A 21,656-nucleotide genomic window follows, 5' to 3' on the forward strand; every position below is an offset into this window, starting at 1 on the left:
TTAGGCTAATGGAGATAAGAGGCCTTCAGAAAATGTGCTATCTCATCTATGAGATCTTTTATATAAACCTCATGGTAACCACTAAACAAAAAAATCAGAGCAAAGCCACAAATTGTAAAGAGAAAACTGAGAAAACCATCACAGAAAACCACAAAACTGAAATGGCAGTCAGAAATACAAGGGAAAAGAAATAATGAAAATATAGAACAACTGGAAGACAAGCGATAAAATGTCAGTATTAAGCCCTCATATATCAATAATCACTCTAAATGTAAATGGATCGAATTCTCCAATCAAAAGGTACAGTCAGAGTGACTGGATGGATTAAAAGACAAGACCCAACAATGTGCTGCCTCCAGGAAACACATCTCAACTCTAAAGATTAACATAGGCTCAGAGTGAAGGGATGGAAAAAACTCCAAGCAAATGGTGAGCAAAAGAAAGTAGTTGTTGCCATACTTCTCAGACAAAGCAGACTTCTGGATAAAAAACACAATGAAAGACAAAGAGGTGCAGTATATAATGATAAAAGGGACATTCCTCCAAGAAGACATAACACTTACGAATATATATGCACCTAACATAGGAGCACCAAAGTGTATAAAGCAGCTATTAAGAGACCTAAAGGGAGATACTGACAGCAGCACAAGAATAGTAGGGAACCTCAACACCCCACTTAGATCAATGGGTAGATCATCCAGAGAGAAAGTCAATAAAGAAGTAGTGGTGTTAAAAGAAATACTGGACCAGATAGACTTAATAAATATACAGAGAACATTCTATCAAAAATAAAAAGCAGCATACATATTCTTCTCAAAACAACAGGATACAGATTCTTCTCAATGCACATGGAACATTTTCAATGAAAGACCATATATTGTGAAACAAGGCAAGCCTCAATAAATTAGAGATGATTGAAATCTTATCAAGCATCTTTTCTGGCCACAATGCTATGAAACTAGAAGTCAACTACAGGAAAAAAGCTAGGAAATGTACAAATATGTGGAAATTTTAAAAAATGCTACTAAAGTACCATTGAATCAATGAAGAAATAAAAATACCTGGAGACAAATGAAAATGAAAATATACATACTAACTCTTATGGGATGTGGCAAAAGTAGTACTAAGAGGGAAATTTATAGCAATACAGGCCTACCTCAAGAAAGAAGAAAATCTCAAATAAGTAATCTTAAACTACACCTAACAGAACTAGAAAAAGAAGAACAAACAAAGCCTAAAGCCAGCAGAAGGAAATAATAAAAGTTAGAGCAGAAATAAATGAAATAGAGACTGAAAAAAAACAAAAGAAATGATCAATGAAAGTAAGAGCTGGTTCTTTGAGAAGATAAACAAAATTGACAAACCCTTAGCCAGACTCACTAAGAAAAAAAGAGAAGGCTCAAATAAATAAAATTAAAAATAAAAGAGGAGGAATTACAATGGATACCACAGAAATACAAAGGATTACAAGAGAATGCTATGAATAACTATATGCTAACAAATTGGATGACCTAGAAGAAATAGATAAATTCTCAGAATCATACAACCTCCCAAACTGAATCAAGAAGAAATAGAGAATCTGAATAGACCAATCACAAGGAAAGAGATTGAAACAACAATCAAAAACCTTCCTAAAATTAAAAGTTCAGGGCTAGATGGCTTCTAGAGAATTCTGGAGAATTCTACCAAACGTTCAAAGAATTAATACCTATCCTTCTCAAACTATTCCAAAAGACTGAAGAAGATGAAATGTTTCCTAACTCATTCTGTGAGGCCAACATTACCCTGATACCTAAACCAGACAAGGACAACACAAGGAAGGAAAATTACAGGCAAATATCACTAATTGACATAGATGCAAAAATCCTCAACAAAATATTGGCATATAAAATACAACAATACATTAAAAGGACCATGCACCATGACCAAGTAGGATTTATTCCAGGGATGCAGGGATGGTTCAACATCCACAAGTCAAAAAATGTGACACACCACATTAGCAAACTCAGGGAAAAAAATCACATGATCATCTCAATAGATGCAGAGAAACTATTTGACAAGAGCCAACAACCATTTGTGATAAAAACTCTCAATGAAATGGGTATAGAAGGAAAGTACTTCAACATAATAAAGCCCATATAGGACAAACCCACAGGCAACATCATACTAAATGGTGAAAAACTGAAAGTCATCCCTCTGAGAACAGGAACAAGACAAGGTGCCCATTCTCACCTCTCCTGTGCAACATAGTACTGGAGGTTTTGCCAGAGTGATTAGGCAAGAAAAAGAAATAAAAGATATCCAAACTGGAAAGGATGAAGTAAACCTCTTGCTGTTTTCAGATGACATGATTCTCTATATAGAAAATCCTAAAGAATCCACCAAATAGTTCAAAACTATTTGCAATACAACAACTACAGAAAAGTCAAAAACTACAACAACGTTGCAGATACAAAATCAACCTACAAAAATCAGTTCCATTTCTATATGCTAACAATGAACTAGTATAAAGAAAAGTTAAGAATATAATCTCATTTACAATCACAACAGAAAAAATAAAATATCTAGGGATAAATTTAACCAAGGATAGGAATGACCTATACGCCAAAAACTGTAAGACATTGTTGAAAGAAATCAAAGACATAAAGAAGTGGAAAGATATTCCAAGAGCAATCTACAAATTCAATGCAATCTCAATCAGAATCCCAATGACTCTCTTCATAGAAATAGAACAAAGAATCCTAAAATTTGTATGGAATAACAAAAGACAACAAATAGCCAATGCAATCCTAAGAAAAAAGATCAAAGCTGGAGGCACCACCATCCTGGACTTCAAAATGTATTACAAAGTTATAGTAATCAAAACAGCATAGTACTGGTACAAAAACAGACACAGAGCAGTGGAACAGAATTGAAAGCCAAGAAATAAAACCACACATCTACGGACAGCTAATCTTCAACAAAGGAGGCAAGAACATACAATAGAGAAAGGAAAGTCTCTTCAATAAGTGGTGCTGGGAAAACTAGACAGTAACATGAAAAGAAGGAAAGTTAACTATTATCTTGCACCAAACACTAAAAATTAACTCAAAATGGATTAAAGGCTTGGATGTAAGACCTGAAATCATAAAACTCCTAGAAGAAAATTTAGGCAAAACACTCTTTGACATCAGTCCTTGCAGCATCTGTTCAAATAGCATGTCTACTCAGGCATAGCAAACAAAAGAAAAAATAAACAAATGGGACTACATCAGACTAAAAGACTTCTGCAAGGCAAAGGAAACCACGAACAAAACAAAAAGAAAACCCACCAACTGGGAGAAAATATTTGCAAATCATATATCCAACAAAAGGTTAATTTCCAAAATATATAAAGAACTCATGCAACTCAACAACAGTAAAACAAATAACCCAATCAAAAAATGGACAGAGGATATGAACAAATATTTTTCCAAGAAGATATACAGATGAGCAACAGGCACATGAAAAGATGTTCAACATCACTAATTATTGGAGATATGCAAATCCAAACTACAGTGAGATATCACTTTACACCCATCAGAGGGCTATAATTAATAAGACAAAAAATAGCAAATGTTAGAGAGGATGTAGAGAAAAGGGAACCCTCATAAACTATTAGTGGGAATGCAAACTGTTGCAGCTACTATGGAAAACAGTATTGAGTTTTCCCAAAAACTTAAAAATAGGAATACCATATGATCCAGTCATCCAACTACTGGGTACTTATCCAAAGAACAGGAAATCAGCAACACAAAGAGATCTATGTACCCCTATATTCATTGCACTGTTTTTCACAGTAGCCAAGAGGTGTAAGCAATCCAAGCGCCCATCGACTGATAAATGGAGAAAGATGTGGTGTGTATATTCAATGGAATACTACTGAGCCATAAAAATGAGAAAATTGTCCCATTTGCAACAACATGGATGGAACTTGAGGATATTGTGTAAGCAAAATAAGCCAGAGAAAGACAAACACCATATGATTTCACTCATATGTGGAAGATAAATACATGGATAAGAACAGATTAGTGGTTACCAGAGGAGAAGGAGGTGAGGGGTGGGTCGAAGGGGTAAAGGGGCACATATGTATGGTGATGGATGAAAACTAGACTATTGGTGATGAGCATGATGCAGTCTATACAGAAACTGATATATAATAGTGTACACCTGAAATTACACAATTTTTTAAACGAATATGACCTCAATAAAATAACTTTAAAAAAAGACTGATTATGTTATTTATTAAAAGATAGTAAACCTCAGTGAGAGAGTTAGACGCACATTTGAAAATATATTGGGGAAATTCTTCTACAGATAATAAAATATAGTCTGATTTACTTTGATAAGAGAAGCAGCGGAACTAAAAGGGAAAAGTAAAGGGGTAGTTATGTGAAGTAAACTTACTTGGACTGGTTCTGAGCGGAAATGACTGCTTCCTAGTGGCAGATACAGTCTTCCAGTCATTGGCCGAGAAGCTAGGCATAGTATATTCAAGACCTGGGTTTAAATTTGCTGTATGTTTTAACTCAGACATCTCAGAATCAATTCAATTTGGCAGCGGTATCACTGGGATGGAAGAAAGGTCAAAGTTTTTTTACAGAGAGATACTTGAAAAATTAAATGTAGAACAAACGGTTTTCTATTTTAATTCAAGTTCTGTCATATAGCAGATAAAAAGTGAGGTTTGCTTATGTTATATTACTGATTTCAAAATATAAACACACATATGTTTTAAAGTAGTATATTTATTGCAAGCATTCTCAATGAGATTTATTTCAATTTGACTAATATTTGTTTAATGCCATATCAGTCAAAATCCCAGGAAGAAACAGAAAGCAGTTTCTGCTGAAATTATTGATTAGAATTAATTTTCACAACTATTCTCTAAGTTTGGGCAAGGTGAAGACAACAGAAGGGATGCTGAGTCATGTAAGAAGTAGCAGTGCAGAAAGCAGTGATGGCTGCAGACTTGGAAGGGGTGCCCCTGTTGCATGCGTTGTAGTCATTGCCAGAGCCATGGAACCCACTGGAAGTAGGGGAAAATCCTTTGTCATCTCTTTTCTGGCATCCTTCAGTTTTCTGCTGATGCCTCCCATTCACCCAACCAAATTGGAAGCCAGAGGTTAACAGAGCCAGAGTGATACAGCCCACAGGATCAATTCCTCTCAGCCCCTGGGAGATAGGGTACACAAAGGGGAAAAGGAGTGGAAAGAATAGATAACTGGAGGATGGGAATCAATAAACAGTACAAGTGCCTACAGTGTCAGGGGTGGCCGATATTGTAGACTCAAGGAAGAATACTGTTACTTTCTGCCCTCGAGAGTAGTGAGGAGTCAAACACAAACTGACGTCTGTCATTCAGAATGAAAAGGTATAGCAGAGGAGGCCAAATATTCAAAGCCAACTCACTTTTTTCTTGCTCCACTCTATCAGTGACTACCATTCACTTGGTAGACATACTAAAGCTAAAGAGCTAGTACTTGCAGAAACTGAAAATTCCTCTGTAGAACTTATTATATATCCATAAACCTATGTAGTAAGAGAAAATTCACAAACTGGTAAGATTTGTTTTGGTAAACATGAGTCTACTTCCTCACGTGACCCCTCTCTTCCTCATGTCACTTTTTGCTAATCATTGTTCAGTTCTTTGGATGTGCTGTTATTTCTCTTGATTGTTGGCCTTTTTTGTCTCTGCAATCCCTGACCTTCGCTACTCCCCACCATTTTACATCTGTCTAATTCTTTTAAGTGTTAGCCTAAAAGCTGCTTCCGCTGGAACATTTTCTCTGCTCACCATAGATCCACCTACCATTTGCTTCCATTACCCTGTACTTGCATCATCACATAACACTGAAGGTAATTATGCCTTTATCTTCCCTATTCATTATAGCTATTTGAAAGAAGAATCTGTGTCTATTTTTGTTGTTGTTGACCATTACATCTTCATAGGTTATTAGAGTGCTTGGCAAGGAATAGGGGCACAAGAAATACTGAATGAATGAACGAATGAACGAATGAATGAAATTAAGCAGGAGAATTAGTATATTGTAATTATTGAGCACATTAAGCTGATAATATCAGAATATATGTTTCATATTGGGGATCAGTATAAAGCAAGGTTGAACTGGTGTAGGTGGGGAAAAGTTCAGGTATTATTGAGATTCACAAATGCTAGAACTATTCCAAAATAATAATAATAATAAATAAAATGAGTGGGTCTTATTTCATTCGAGTTGAGAATTCTGAAGTAGTAGGGTAGGTAACATTCTAAAAGCAACATATAGGGAAGATTAGTACAGGATTGTTGAATAATGTTGAGGGTGGCTTAGGCCAAAATTGGAGACCAGCTTGAGACTCCCATTTCAAATGGATGGGATATAGAGCCAAGATAGCTCTTTCTGATTATTTCTTTCATATTTTGGTCTCAGTTTTATCAGTTTTGTGGAATTCTCCCTGGTATACCACATTTCCTTACCTAGTCAGCAGATGCCCCAATGCATCTAACAATCTCACTTATCTTAGAAATTTTGTATTTGTTTTTCACCTTATTTGTATGTTGAACGTTTGTTATATTGATGTGTTGAAGATTTCAGCTCAAACATATATTGATGAAATAGTACTCCATCAGCTTGGCGATAATTGTCACATATAGCATGGATGGCCACAAGATTTCAAGAGCCAAAAGTCTCAAGAGATATGTATCAACAGCAAAAGTTGCAGTAATACCAATTTTTTCATCTCTTGTGAAACTACTGATCCCATCCTTGTAATGATAAATGAGCTGTTATAGTCCTGGAAGGAGGCTAAAATTGGAAGAAGATTGCAAAATGATCTACAAGATTAATATCAATGGTAGCCCATCATCACTAACCCAATGGAATCACAAACAGCTTTCTCACTACCATCACTACCACACCACTATCACTTATCATCACAACTACACAGATTTTACTGACTATATTGCTTATTCCATCCAGGCATCAATGTTTTTTAACTCATGGGACCCTAGAACCACTATCACAGACTGTTAGATACAGAGAAAATCGAATACAGTTGATTATAGAGCTGGAGCCCCTGGCTTCAAATAAAAGCTTTGATATTTACTAAGTGTGCAATCTTGGAAAACATATTTAACATCTCTCTGTGTGCTTCAGTTTCCTGATCTGTAAAATCAGATAAGTAATGATAATTAACTCGTAGAGGTGTTACAAGAATAAAATAGTCCATTATGTGTAAAGTACTCATAACACCAGTGTTACCAAAAGTTTGGTCTCTGATCCCGATGTCAATCCAAATAACGAGAACAGAATCTTGGGAGAAAAAGGAAAGCTTTACTTTGCTAGGCAGAGGGAGCAAAGCAAGGGCTAGTGCCCCAAAAGTTGCTTGCTCCCTGTTAAGAAATAGGTAAGTGTTTTTATTTGAGGTTTTTGGTAGTAGAAGGGGACCATGGACTTCTTCGTCAGCATTTTCCCATTGGCCTGTGTCTGGGGCTGCTTCCAGTGGAGGAGACAAAGGATTTCTCAGATGAGTGTCCATGGCTGTTTATCTCCATGGTGGAAGGTAGACTCTGACGTCAGGAAGCCAAGGAGGTGGGCCTGGGAAGCTTCAGTTTCTTGATATTCTCTGGACATTAATTTCCCTGTAAAAGAACTTCAAGGTCCTGGGACTAGCTACAACTTTAGCAGGAGCCCAGTTTGAGGCCATCTGGGCTTTAACAATTTGTAACTTCTATTTGGTTGTAAAGCTCAGGGAGTTAGAGGTTAAAGAAACAAACACTTACAAATGAGTGTAACTAAAGACCCAGGAAACCAGGAGTGCAGGGTTTTAGCTTTAATCCCATACATGCCAGGTTCACTGTAGGGGAACCAATATCAGGGCTGATATTAACTAAGAGCCGGTAACACCAACTTATATATGTTAAATATTTATTACTCTGTCATTTCAAAATAATTATTAAATGTATAGAGTGTGTATTAAAATTAATTCAAGATTAAAGCAATATATAATGTATCCTGTTAATATTTTTAATTTTTTTTCTTTCTATGATATAATTTCTTTAAGAATCTAGATCTATAGAGCAAGCAAATATGCAAAACCATGATAAGTGTATGGGATGACATGCTTTCCAGGACACTGACTCCTCAAGGCAGTGGAGCTCAGCTAAGCAGGACGCACTGACCAAATCCCACAGTCTTTTCTTTTTTTTTTTAATAAAGATTTATTTTTTCCTTTTTCTCCCCAAAGCCCCCCAGTACATAGTTGTGTATTCTTCGTTGTGGGTCCTTCTAGTTGTGGCATGTGGGACGCTGCCTCAGCGTGGTTTGATGAGCAGTGCCATGTCCGCGCCCAGGATTCGAACTAACGAAACACTGGGCCGCCTGCAGCGGAGCGCGCGAACTTAACCACTCAGCCACGGGGCCAGCCCCTAAATCCCACAGTCTTTTTGATAGCATTCTTGACTTCCTGGTTCCTAAGGCAGTAGATGAAGGGATTTAGCATGGGTGTGAGGACTGCATACACAGCTGAGATTAGTTTGTTGGAATTAAATGATGCAATAGCTCTGGGCCGAACATACATGAAAATCATGGCTGTGTAATAAATTATGACTACAGTGAGGTGGGATGCACAGGTAGAGAAGGCTTTCTTCCTTCCTTGGGTGGAGGGTATACGCAGAATTGTAGAGACAATGTAGACATAGGAAAGGACGGTGGTGGTAAGAGGGAAGACAAGGATGAAAATAGCTAAGGCAAAGTCCACTAGCTCAGCTGTGGACATGTCTTTGCAGGCCAGTTTCAGGATTGGTGAGATGTCACAGAAAAAGTGGTTCATGACATTGGAACCACAAAAGGTGACATGTGAAATGAAACAGACCTTGATGACAGAGACCATGAAACCAGTCATATAGGAGGAAGTCACCAGCTGTGCACAATAACCTGTGGTCATGATGACTGGGTACCGGAGAGGGTGGCAGATGGCCACATAGCGGTCATAGGCCATGGCTGCTAGAAGCACACATTCTGTGCAGGCAAGCGAAATGAAGAAGTAGAGCTGGGTCATGCAACCTGTGAAGGAAATGTGCCGTCTCTGCAGGAGGAATCCATCTAGCATCTTGGGGACTGTGACGGAGACATACCAGACCTCCAGGAAAGACAAGCTACTCAGGAAATAGTACATGGGCTTATGGAGGGAGCCAGTGACCCAAACCGCAAGCATGATGACAAGATTCTCCACTGCCACCAGCAGATAGACCACAAGGAAGAGGAAGAAGAGCAGGACTTGAAGCCATGGGGCAGTGGGGAAGCCCACCAGGATGAACTCGCTGACCAGAGTGATGTTTTCCTCCAGCATGACTAAGAGCCCTGAGAGGTATTGAAGTCTTCTGTGACAATACCACAAACAATGAACATGACTATGACATCAGACAAGAGACCAAGATAAGATAGTAAATCAGTCTTCCCTGTGAGTGAACTCATAAAATAACTTTGGTTAATATGGAGTCATCTTCTAATGTGAAGCACACATTTGCATCAAAATTTTTTATTGTTGTTTCTTTGTTTATTATGAATGTCTCCCAGAATCAAAGGAACTCCCACCCCTAAGCCTCTCTCACCTGAGGAAATATTTGAATGTCACTATTCATGTCATTCCCAGCTCCTTTGTCAGTGAACATAGACCGATAGTCTCTCCCTTGTTGGTTCCAGATCTCTATTTAACTAGGAACTCACTGCACAAAGACTTTTTTCCCCACCTGAAAGGAAACAAAGTTTAGTATTTGGGTGATCCATTGACTGTAGTCCTTTGATTCAGCACAGTTTCTTCAGAATAGTGTCTGTGGAAATTAAAAAGTGATATAACTTCCTCACAAATTCCTTAGTGACACTCCAATTGCTTTTGAATAAACATGGAAATGTTTTCATTATCACACATAGGACGCATTTAATATATTGATCCCTACCTACTTCTCCAGCTTCATGTCTTGTGACCATCTATGTGGTATTTCATGCTCGAGACATACTTTCCTAGTTTCTTCTTCCCACACACATTATAATCACTCTTGCACTTACATACACTCTTCCCTCTTCCAGTTATGCCCATTCCAAAATCTTTAGCTGCTGATTCAAGTTTCAAGATTCCACTTAGGAGGCATCTCACCAAAGCGGGGTCAAGTGCCTCAATAGCATTCGTTCCTAGTGCACACCCCCCTCATGCATTTAGGTTTCTTTTCACTGCACTTCAACTTTCCAAATCTCAAGACTCTGTCCTTCATGACTGTGAACCCCATGCCCAGGACAGTGACTGGAAAATACATGAATATTTAATGGATATGGATTAAAAAGTGAATTAATGAATCCCTTGGAGCTTTGGAATCCACAAGAAATAGGTCAAGGGCAGAGAAGTGTGATCTCAGGGTCTTTGCTGGTAGGAAGCACCTATCTATCAAGGTTACACATCTGTGGACACACCCTCAGCTTGCACACATGGGGTACTTTCATGATAAACATATCCACAAGGTCTGAGAACATTGGATATGATCTCTGGTCTAAAATTAGTTGGTAGGTCAGGTTCTCGAAATATCAGTCATTGTCTCAGGTTCTGGACCAGAGAGGGGAGCAGAGGAAGGGGAGTGCTGTACTTAGATAGATGGGTCTTGCAAGACTGCAAGGCAGAATTATTTGTGAGCTATTCCAAGAATTCTAATCTGTGGTTAAGGAAGTAGGTTACCACAGAGTCATCTCTTGAAAACACATCAGTGACTGTTTATCTTCATTAAATGCTTCTCTAATCCATGAAGCCTGAATTAAGGTCCTGCCTTCAGTCCATTACTCACTCTTTCTGCCAACTATTTCTCTAATATACTGTTCACTTGGCACAAAGAGGGTAGGAGGACAATCAGGGTTCACTCTGATATTCCACAGGACTAGAGATCTTCTGGATGTGGCTCATAGCAAAGGACTAAAGGATGAGGTACTGAAATGCATATTATTGACTCCATCACCTCCTTTCCATAACAACACACATGGGCAGAACTCAGTGAGGCTTAATCAGTGGGAAGAGACTGTCTCTTACTCTAAGCCACATACTTCCACTTTCACCTGTGAGGTAGTTTACTAGAGTTCTTTGCCTAGTTCCTCAATGCATTTGATAAAATCCTTTTGCTGGTGAAAAGTATCTGTTTCTTGGAGCAGAGAATACGTTATAGCCCTCGTAGGAAGTAGCACCAACGTAGCAGCTCCTACTCTTCAGGATATGTATAACATTCCTCATTTCCATCATCAGCCACACTATTTACTGCACATTCACCTTTACATACTGGTTTAGAGCACTGATTTTTAGAGGAAAGATTTCAGTATTGATTTCATTACCTAGGAGTTGTGTTATACCGCACAAATCACTTGTCAAGTATGTACTTCCATACCATCTTTTGTAAAACAGGAATAATAATAATAATGCCTACTTTACTAGATTGTGTTGTGAGAATTAAATTTATATTCCATGGAGAGCACTTAACACAGGACTTGACCAATTGGTATGGACCAAGCACTAGCTGCTATAAATTATGTTGCATAACACCTATCCATGTTTAATCAGTTATGAGTGTTCACATATTTCACTCATACCGACTCATAAACACACTCGGTCCTTCATTCTCTCTCTTTTGCTCACTTTTTCTGTCATATTCTATGGAATAAAATAATTCAACTTTCCTTCAGTATAGGATTGTAGCACCTTTGAAGAGCTCTGAGTTGCAGATCACTCAGAACTGTATCTTCTCTTTAAAGTATTGTTTCCGTATATTCAAGCACATGCTTACTATTGCATATTCTCTTCCATATTCTTTGCTGCAAATCTACCTCCCAACAGGCTCTATTTTGAAACATTAAAAGATGTGGAGTTCTATTTTTCTGGCTTTCAGAACTGAGAACCCTGAGCTTTGGGCTCTCTACAGTATCCAAGGAAAGAAATCCTTTCATCGTATTACAGTATAATTTTCAGTCCTTGTGCTTCTTCTCAAAGACGATACTGACACTGACAGACTTCTAGAAGGGTCCTTTGTACCCTGTCCCCAAACCTGAATGACCTCACAACCATCCAAATTCCCCCAACCTTGGATAACCATGCTGTGTGCCCTGAATCTTCATTTATCTAGTCATTTTCCCTAACACCCTTTCTCTTGTCCAGGAATGATATGTCCTACCATTTTCCCAAGTCCCTCCTCATCTTCCTTGGACCTTCCTTCAGGGATCAATCAATCTCTCTTGGTAACTCCAGCTACTCACCATGATCCATTTCTTCTCTCCTGAAAACGGAAAATCCTTCAGATATTTGCATGTATCACAGGAAGCAGAGTGATCTGCAGATTTTCTTACTTCCTGGAGATCCAAGTCTGGTCTCTGCTTAGACTGTGTAGTAGGTATTGAAGCACTAAGACAAGAAGACTGGAGCAGGACAGGAGAGTACATTTAACACTCACCTATATTTTGCCCTTGTCTTCTTCCCAGGAGACTCATTTGCACTTGGTCTGTCCTGCTCTGGGGAAACGCTGTGCGTACTGTCAAACTATGTCCAGGGGACAAAGAAGATGAATCTCCATCCACTTGTCAATTCCTGCTTATACCTGAACCATGTTTATCTATACCTGTGCGTATGATATGGTCATTTCCTTTTAGTCCTGTATGTAAGGTAAAGCAACACCAAATTACTCGGAAACCAGGAGAAGAAATCTAAGTGGGTTAATAAGGTAATAGAGATATGCATTTGTTTATTCTTTATATAAAATATTTTCTGCCTTGAGCTCTTATTATGTACAGGGCACAGTGCTATAGATTATTTGGAAGAAACATTTTTAGGTCATGATCTCTACCCTCTTGGAACCTACAGTGTTGTAAGTAAAATAAGAAGTATGCGCTATAATGAGGGTAGAATGTGACACGAGCTATTAGAGATGTGCAAACAAAGTGCTCTAGGAACTCCAAAGAGGGAGAAATGATTTCTGACTGAGGAAACTAGAAAGGTTTCATCAAAAGTGTCATTCTAGACATAAAGGAAGAATTTAGCATGGAAGTAGTGGCAAGGGAAATAGTGTTGATTCAGCAGTGAGAAGACAAGGTTCCTAATCTTAGTTTCCACCATTTTTAAGACATTTGATTTCAGAAAATTGCCTTTATTCTTCAGTTTGTTTATCCATAAAATGGAGTAACAATGATTCCCTTGTCTGTATCCTGTCATTGATGTTAGGCTCAAAAGTAATACGTATATGAAAGCAATTCTAAAACTGCTTCGTGATAACTACACAAATGTAAAATATTACCTGCATGGAATATGAACCACAGCCACGATTTGATCAGTGGCAATGAGGTGAGTAGGGCTTTGGCTTCAGAGAGACTAGCACAGAAAAAGATGTAGAGTAATGACAGCAAGAGTTGAGACATTGAAATAATGAGGCCTCTGCAGTGACTTGAGGTCACACCCACTGCCTTGGACTATAGGAATCGTTCTGTCACTTACTGAACATTTGTGAAGTGTGCCCTGCATGCTAAGGACAGTGTAAAGTGTCAACTCCTTCTGTCTGGCAAGTTGTCCTCAGGCTAGTGGGCTCACGGAGTCTGCTCTTAATTGTACCTCAGTAACCACAAAATCAAGAATCAAGTCCTAGAAGTTTTGCAAGAATGAAGAGCCAGGAGATACATTTCTGTCTCTGTGAGTATGCAAAGGTGGCTGAAGGAAGTGAAGCAGAGATCTGAACAAATGAGAAATCCCAGAGAAAATCCAGATCCTAGAAAGGATCTAAGGGTCAATGTGTGACTGGAATTTGATGGAGAAGGATGGACCTAAGCCTCCCATATTTCACCCATTCACATGCTTTGTCTAAAGGCATGTGGTGAGTTGACACTAATTCTTGGAACGTTGAACCACTGGTCATCATGAAATGAGGCTATGGAACTTGAAAATAAGGCTAGATGATACCCCCAAGGGAAAGACTTTAAGAGAAAATGAGAAAACCTGTGCTCTAAGCCCTCTCTTCTCTGCACTGCCTGAAACTGTTCACTCCTGCTCACCTGCACCAAATGGTGATATCTGGAAGAGCCGGTATAGTTGGTTAGAGTTACCAAAGGCATAAATCAATAACTATGTGTCAATTATACTTTATTTTCACTTTCTCTTATCACTCAGCAAATTAAAATAGCAACAATGCATGTGTTTCATGAGAATTAAAAATCCAGGAAAATTTGAAAAAAAGATTTCTCAGTATAGACATAAATACCAAGTGTTTTCTATACATATCACCATAAGCAAAAAGGGGCAGTTTGCTTATTATTATTATTATTATTATTATTATTATTATTATTATTATAAAGTCACCTGGAATCAATCAAATTGTATTACATTATTTAGGATAAAAAGACCAATACATTTCTTTTTTAAATAAACTTTTATTTTGTAATAATTTTAGATTTACAGAAAAGTTTTAAAGATACTGAAGAGACCTCTCATATTCCCCTCACAGGATTTCACTTTCCTCTAATATTATCATCTTACGTTACCTGGAGATTTTCAAAACTAAGAATCTAAATTGGTACATTACTTTTAACTAAACTCAAGGTTTTATTAAGATTTTAGTGGTTTTTCCATATCCTTTTTATATTCTAGGATCCAATCTAAGATGCAAAATTCCATTTAGGTATCTTTTCTCTTTAGTCTCCTCTGATTTGACAGTTTCTCAGTCTTTACTTGTAAACTGTAAGGGTTTTTTAATGAAGCAAAATAAGGTTTTTAAGACTACAGAAGAATGCTATTTTTTAAAATGCTCTTTTACCCAAAGGGTTTTTGGATGTTTTCCGACTGTTCAATGTGAAATGTTAGCAAATGGTAAAAGATATTGGATTATTAAGTTCAAGTAAAAAAAATGTTAATGACAATCTAAAATTCACCTGCACAAGGTGAGTACAAGGTAGTGGGGAGGAAATTAAAATAAAAACCAAAAGGAAACCTCAGACCATATTGTGAAGAAACTTGAAAGGCAGACTAAGAAACTTGGAGTGTATTGAAAGTCGATGGGAACAAGGAGATGGTTTAAGCACAGAAGCTTCTACTTTGATCCTCCCTTGCTCTGGAGATGTTAATTGTCTTGGCCTGGCCACGCTGGGTATCTCTCCTTTCCGAAAGACCCAGTGTGGATCTCATACTCCCAACTCCTGTAATGATGGAAGAGACTGGAGACTTCCTCCAGACACTACGACACTACCCTGGCAAAAGGGAGTTACAAAAGAGTCACATTATCTATGCAATAGTTTGAGAGACTGGTAGACTATAAAGATGGTTTAAAACAAACAGGATCAAATGTAACAGAGATAAAATAAAATCCTCTATCTAGGTTTAGGGGGAAAAAGGAATTATGTCATTGGAGAATGAGGAATACTTAATCTGATAATTAACAGTTCATTTGAAAAATCTTAGGTTTTGTGACAATTCCATATGAGCCATGAGGATCATATGACTTTGAAAATGCAGTCCAAGTCCAGAGAGGCGTCAATCCCACCATAGTTCATATGCATTCAAACATCTTCTCATTCATTCTTATTGAAAGTTCAATATATGCAGGACACTGTGCTAAATACTCTTCATATACCTGAAGTATTTCGTTTCAAATTTTGAAGTCAGAATTACAAGCGTTTTGTTAAACTAAAAAAAAAATACATTTTATTGTAAAAAGTTTTGAAATTTAAAAAAAGAAGAATGAAAGAAATCCACATCATGCCGTTACCTCCTATTAGCTGGAGTTAACCCATAAGGAGGTTCCTATAATGCTACAATAGTGAGGCCCACAGGAGGATGCTCCCATCCCAGACCACTAGCCCTTTCAGAAAGTTATTCTATGGGGACATTTTGGAGATAGACTTTTTATAAACTTTATATCTAGCCATTTATAAATTATAATGATAAGATACTCATAAGGTTATATAACTGTTTTGACACAAATAGATATTAATATTATATTAGAACTTTTAATATGTAGGGACTAGCAAATAATGCCTGATATCCTTGTAGTAGGCTTCCATATGCTTTATTAGCAGCAGACAACTATAGACAGACAAGTTGCAACAACAGAAGGCTCCCACACCTGGAGAGAGAGAAGCTTCATGTAGGCTGTTGTCCTCAGGATTCTGGGTCTTGGGTATCTTTGGGGAGCTAAATTTCTGAAAATCCTACTGACGTACCCTCTAATCATCTCTCTGTCCAGATGAATAAAGCTGTGTATTTTATTGGCTAAGAAATGTTTATTTAAATAAATATGTTGGTAACAATATCTTTGCCACAGAATGCAATTCAGAAGAATAAGGGCTCCATTGCATAGTTACAGCTAATGTTCTAGTCAAATTCCCTCTAGTCTTATTTAAACAAACAAATACATAAGACATACACTTTTGATACGATTACATGACCTAATCTTGACATTTATTACATTAGGAATATTTTTCTGTCACTAGCTTTATTTACATCATGTTATTTTAAGATCTGCATAATATTCCATTTAATGTATAAGCTTTAATTTATTTAATTAATCTTATATTTGTGGAAGTTTAACATATTTCCATATTCTTGTTGAAAACAAAAATGTCTATCTATACAAATATTTCTCAATCAGAATGTTTTCAATACTTTTAGTATCTATAATACATATTGCCAAATTTCCTTCCAGCAAGTCTGAGCCAATTTGTATCTCCCGGTACTCAGGGGAAGTAGGAGGGGTCTAGTTTCTGCACCTGTCAACCCTATCTACAGGGGTGACACACAGGCCTTGCCAACATGGCTCCAAATTATATTCGCTTATTATGTTTCTTCATAGCCCCCAGGTGTTAGATACAATTCTGGGACACGGTAATAAAATGATGAAAAAGCAAATGTGATCCCTGCCTCCATGGAGCTTACAGTCTAAATAGGGAGGCAGAAGATTAAATGCACAACTGCATTTGGCCATTAGTTCAATGTGGGAACTGACCTCGGGAAATCAGGACATGAAGCTAGAAGGCTCTGTGGCCCAAGAGATGATATTTTGCCAACACAAAAATTCTCAGTTTCTTGTCTCCTTACCTTGTAACTCACACTAGAACGATTGCCTCCTGGCCCGCTGTTACCTCATGAGCTATAATCATGGCCTGTGGCTAGAAGGGATCTCATCCAGAGGTCTCCCGATGCTTTTCCATTATGAAGCCTGTGCTTCCTTGAATGGTTTTCTCCTTCTGCCTCCTTTTTCTACACCTTCTGCCTCAGAACAAAAACCCAGGAGCAAACCTAGGAGGAGCCTTTTAGAGAGACCTTAGTTCTACCTTTGTTGGCTTGTTTAAATATTCAAGTGCAGTTATGTCTTCTGCTCAAAGTCAGTCCTTTCCACTCCACCAGGAAGCGTGATTCATGAACCTACTCTGTGCAAATTACAATAGAGCGGACAACACGGAACCTACTTTTAGCCTGTATTTTATAGCCCTGTCCTGGCGAAATTCAGCTGCTAGCTGCCAGGTTGCTATCCATCCCTTTTCCTTCTCTTGAAATAGTTCTTTGTTGGTGACTTTGAAACTCTAGTCCCTAATTTAGGCCCTAAGAGCTCCTCTGGACTTCATAGAAGAACTAGATCCCAAGTTTAAGAACAGTTTCTAAGACTTAACACCTCCCTTCTACCCATCTCTGCTAATTTTCCCAGGCTTAGCATCCTGGCCCTGGTACAGGTGCAGAGTACGGCGTAGGGCTCTCTTGACCTCTTGGTTGCGCAAGCAGTAAATGATGGGGTTGAGTAATGGTACAATGACAGCATAAAGTACAGAGACCAGCTTGTTGGTGTCAAAAGCAGAGAGTGCCTTTGGCCGGGCATAGATGAAGATACTAGCTGCATAGAAGATGACCACAACAGTGAGGTGAGAGGCACAGGTGGAAAAGGCTTTATGGCGCCCAGCAGCTGAGGGAATGTGCATCACAGCATGAGTGATGGCCATGTAGGAGGCACCAGTGACAGACAGTGGCCCCAGTAGGATAAAAATGGCCAGAACAAAGTCTGTAAGCTCTGCTGTGGACATGTCAGTGCACGAAAGGTTGAGCAATGGAGAGACATCACAGAAAAAGTGGTTGATGATGTTGGGGCCACAGTAAGAGAGGCGAGAAATGAGAAAAACTTTGACCATGGAGATGCCAAAACCTCCAGCCCAGGAGCCAGTTGCCAGCTGAACACATAGCCGGCCACTGACAATAACAGGGTAGTGGAGAGGATGGCAGATGGCTACATAGCGATCATATGCCATAACGGCAAGAAGGACACACTCAGTGCAGCCCAGGCCCAGGAAAAAGTAGAGCTGTGTCATGCAGCCCTCAAAGGAGATTAGCTGTCCATGGCCCTGTTTGGACCCAGTAAAACCAGCTAGCATCTTGGGAATAGTGACAGTTACATACCAGATCTCCAGGAAAGACATATTAGCCAGAAAGAAGTACATGGGTTTGTGAAGGGTGGGATGGTTTCTAACTGCCATAATGACGAGTGTGTTCTCAGTCAGCACCAACACATAGGCCAGAAGAGAAAGGGCAAACAATAGCGTTCGCAGTGGCACAGGAGCTGGGAAGCCCAGCAACACGAACTCACTTACTCTCCCACTCTGGTTCCTCTGCTCCATGGAGTCAGTCTTACCCACTGTTCTTCAGGAGGGAGAATAGAAAGACTTCAGAAGGCAGCAGCAAGAACCCAGCCTTTCTTTTAGTGGGTTTATGTTCGTAGAATGCAGCGTATGTAGTGCATGTAATTCATCACTGAGCTGTGGCCGTTGCTTTCTTCTGTAATCTGGAAATGAGCTAAGGCAAAGGCAGTCAGAAATAAATTGTGTTGTATTGGGGATAGAAAAGAGTATGTTCTTGTTCTTAGAGAAGCACATATTGATAAGCACTAGGTAAAAATGACACTAGTTGGTCCCTGAAGAACATAGAAAGAAAACCAAAATAGTAAGAAAATCTGGGCTGCCCTAACTTGAGAGTTTGTCTATGAGCTGGATCATGACTCTCTTTGGAGGAGATATGTAACACAATGGAGGAATAACAATTACATATAACACAATGGAGTATTTACTATGTGTTATTAATACAGGCATTGTTCTAAAAAAAATTTGCAGATATTAGTTCACTTAATCTTCAGAAGAACCTTGTGAGTTAGTACCATTATTAATGCCACTTGACACCTAAGGACACTAAGGCATAGATTAAGTGACTTGTTCCAGGTCACACAGATATTAAGAGATGGAACCAGGAAATCAGGACCTCAGAGCTTAGAAAATATTCAGGCAACATGAAGGAGGGGCTATAAGATACATCCTAGATTTACATCCAGGAGAGGGAATCTTTGGGGCTCGGCTAGAGAAGCAATTGCCTCCTGCAAGGAAGAGGGAACAAAGTAGAAAGCAGCTGTAGAATGAAAGTTCTGCATGCTAGTACTTAAGAGGAGGGCCTGGGACCCACCTGGTAATCATATTAGGAACTGGATTCTGGACAACAGAAGAACTGAGAATCCCACCAGTTATGAAAGTTGTGCTAACTCTCTGAGAATGACAGTAAAATACCTTCCTTTAATAGTGTTAAAAGCTAAACTGAGGCACGTTAAAATTTTCAAGAGTTCGTTTGAGCAAACATCAATTCAAATCAGGCAGCACCTAGCTGAAAGTGGTTGGGTGCATCTACTGAAAGAAACTAGGGGCAAGGCTTTTATAGAGCGGACATGGAAGCACGCAAGGACGTTAGTTGTCTGGCTGTAGCTTCAGGGGCTGCCTTATTTGGGAAAGCGTAGTTGGCTGGCTGTGATTGGTTGTTCTTAAATTTCATTTTCTCAGACATGAGTGCATTTACAAATGATTCTGGGTTAAGTTTTGGTTTCCTTTCCTATGTAGGCTACCAAGGTATGAGAGCCACCTCAGTCTAGTGTCATCCTTGTTTAATAACTTTGATAGTGTCAAGATCAATATAAAAGCGTACATTTAGCAGAGTACTCTTTTTGTTTACCTTAGTATCAAAAATAAAATTTTCCCTTTGCAAACTTCAAGCCTTTTCTTGATCTGATGTGGAACAGAAGTTGGCATAGCCACATGAGAGCTGGTATGAAGAAAGGGTTCTGTCACCCTAGTGTCCATGTATGCTCATAGCCTTGGAAGGGAGTGTAGAGATTAGAAAGGAGAATGGGGTTGAATCAGCTGAACACCTGGGTACTGTTTCCCCTCAGGGGAGTCCCTACTTTTTAGTCTTTGGCCTGTTCCTGTGAGGTTAGCAGAGGCAGAATGTGCTCACACACCAAACTTCAACCTGCTAACGATTTTTTTCCAGCTTTATTGAGATATAATTGACATATAGCATTGTATAAGTTTAAGGTGTACAACATGATGATTTGACACAGGTATATATTGTGACATGTTTACCACAATAAGTTTAGGTAACACATCCTTTACCTCACAAAATTACCATTTTGTTGTTGTTGTTATGGTGAAAAGATCAAAGCTCCACTCTCATGGTACCTTCAAGTACGCAATACAGTACTGTTAACTATAGTCGCCATGCTGTACATTAGATCCCCAGAACTTCATTCATCTTATAACTGAAAATTTGTACCCTTTGACCAACATCCTTCATTTTCCCCATCCCCAAGCCCCTGACAACCATCATTCTACTTTCTCTTTCTCCTAGTAGAGAAGACTTGGAAACAACCTAAGTGTCCATTAATGGATGAATGGATAAAGAAAATGTGGTGTATATATATATATATATACACACACACCCCCAATGCAATATTATTCAGCCATAGAAAAGGAAGGAAATCCTGCCATTTGCAACAACATTGATGCAGCTTTTTGTCATTATGTTAATTGAAATAAGCCACAAAGAGAAAGACAAATACTGTATATTTTACTTATGTATGGAATCTAAAAACATCAAACCTGCTAATGATTTTATACCTGAGTTTCTCTTCTCTTTATGCTCTGTGATCAATACTTGAGTATTACTCAGTACTTGAGCCCTAGGCATTTTTCTCAATACTAGAGTGCTTTAATACAACTACAAAATGCCCAAATTCACTGGCTTGCATTTCCCATCACTCCCACCCTTACCATCTGCACCTCCAATTTATTTATTTCAAAATTTGTGGTGGATCAACTATGTTCCAGACCACAGGCTAAGAGCTGCAGTACATGCAAAGGTAAATGACATGTACTAAGTCTTCAAGGAGCTCATAATCTAGTGGTAGGGGCATATCTTCATCTTCTCATCCCTGAAAGTTTAAGCTGCCAGCCTATCCCAATACTATATTCTAGCTTCATAAATGGGAACTTCAAAATTACGATTGTCATTCCTAACCTCAGCCTTGATCCTTACTTGCCACATGTGCCATTCATTGTGCATTTGACCCTCTTGCCTCCAGACCTTCCTGTGTGTCCTTTAATCTTCTCTATCTTCATGTTTGATGCTCTGTCCACTTGAAAAAAAAGATTAGCTTCTCACACGTGGACTCCTAATTGGTCTCACTGCCTATAGTCTCTCCCATAAAACTCAAATCTGACCATTTCACTCCTCTACTTAAAACCCTTCCATAGTACCCCATCGCCTACACAATAATGTTCAAG

The 21,656-nt window shown here is 38.6% G+C and overlaps 2 protein-coding genes across 3 annotated transcripts; both read right to left on the reverse strand.

The window, feature by feature from the left end:
* Positions 1–8,177: 8,177 nt before the first annotated feature.
* OR6B6B (olfactory receptor family 6 subfamily B member 6B) lies at positions 8,178–9,369 on the reverse strand. 2 transcript variants are annotated; one of them, XM_070272178.1, is made up of 2 exons: positions 8,458–9,369; positions 8,178–8,213 (listed from the first exon to the last, which is right to left on the reverse strand). In XM_070272178.1, exons 1-2 carry the CDS (start codon positions 9,367–9,369, stop codon positions 8,178–8,180), a joined length of 948 nt encoding a protein of 315 aa, XP_070128279.1. The 2 variants fall into 2 exon arrangements, with proteins under 2 accessions (XP_070128279.1, NP_001378369.1); NM_001391440.1 differs by lacking the exon at positions 8,178–8,213 and having other exon boundaries at positions 8,428–9,369.
* Positions 9,370–17,693: 8,324 nt separating this feature from the next.
* Positions 17,694–18,677, reverse strand: OR6A2 (olfactory receptor family 6 subfamily A member 2). Its single transcript, NM_001391442.1, has one exon. It carries the CDS (start codon positions 18,675–18,677, stop codon positions 17,694–17,696), a length of 984 nt encoding a protein of 327 aa, NP_001378371.1.
* Between the last annotated feature and the right edge of the window lie 2,979 nt (positions 18,678–21,656).

Source organism: Equus caballus, chromosome 7 (assembly GCF_041296265.1).
Source record: "Equus caballus isolate H_3958 breed thoroughbred chromosome 7, TB-T2T, whole genome shotgun sequence".
NCBI lineage: Eukaryota > Metazoa > Chordata > Mammalia > Perissodactyla > Equidae > Equus > Equus caballus.

Coding starts and splice junctions, on each gene's coding strand:
- OR6A2 (NM_001391442.1), bottom strand. CDS start 18,677: ATGGAGCAGAGGAACCAGAGTGGGAGAGTAAGTGAGTTCGTGTTGCTG.
- OR6B6B (XM_070272178.1), bottom strand. CDS start 9,369: ATGCTGGAGGAAAACATCACTCTGGTCAGCGAGTTCATCCTGGTGGGC. Junction 8,214..8,457: donor AGAATGCTATCAAAAAGACT/GTGGGATTTAGG, acceptor AAAAAAGAAAAG/ACTGTGGGATTTGGTCAGTG.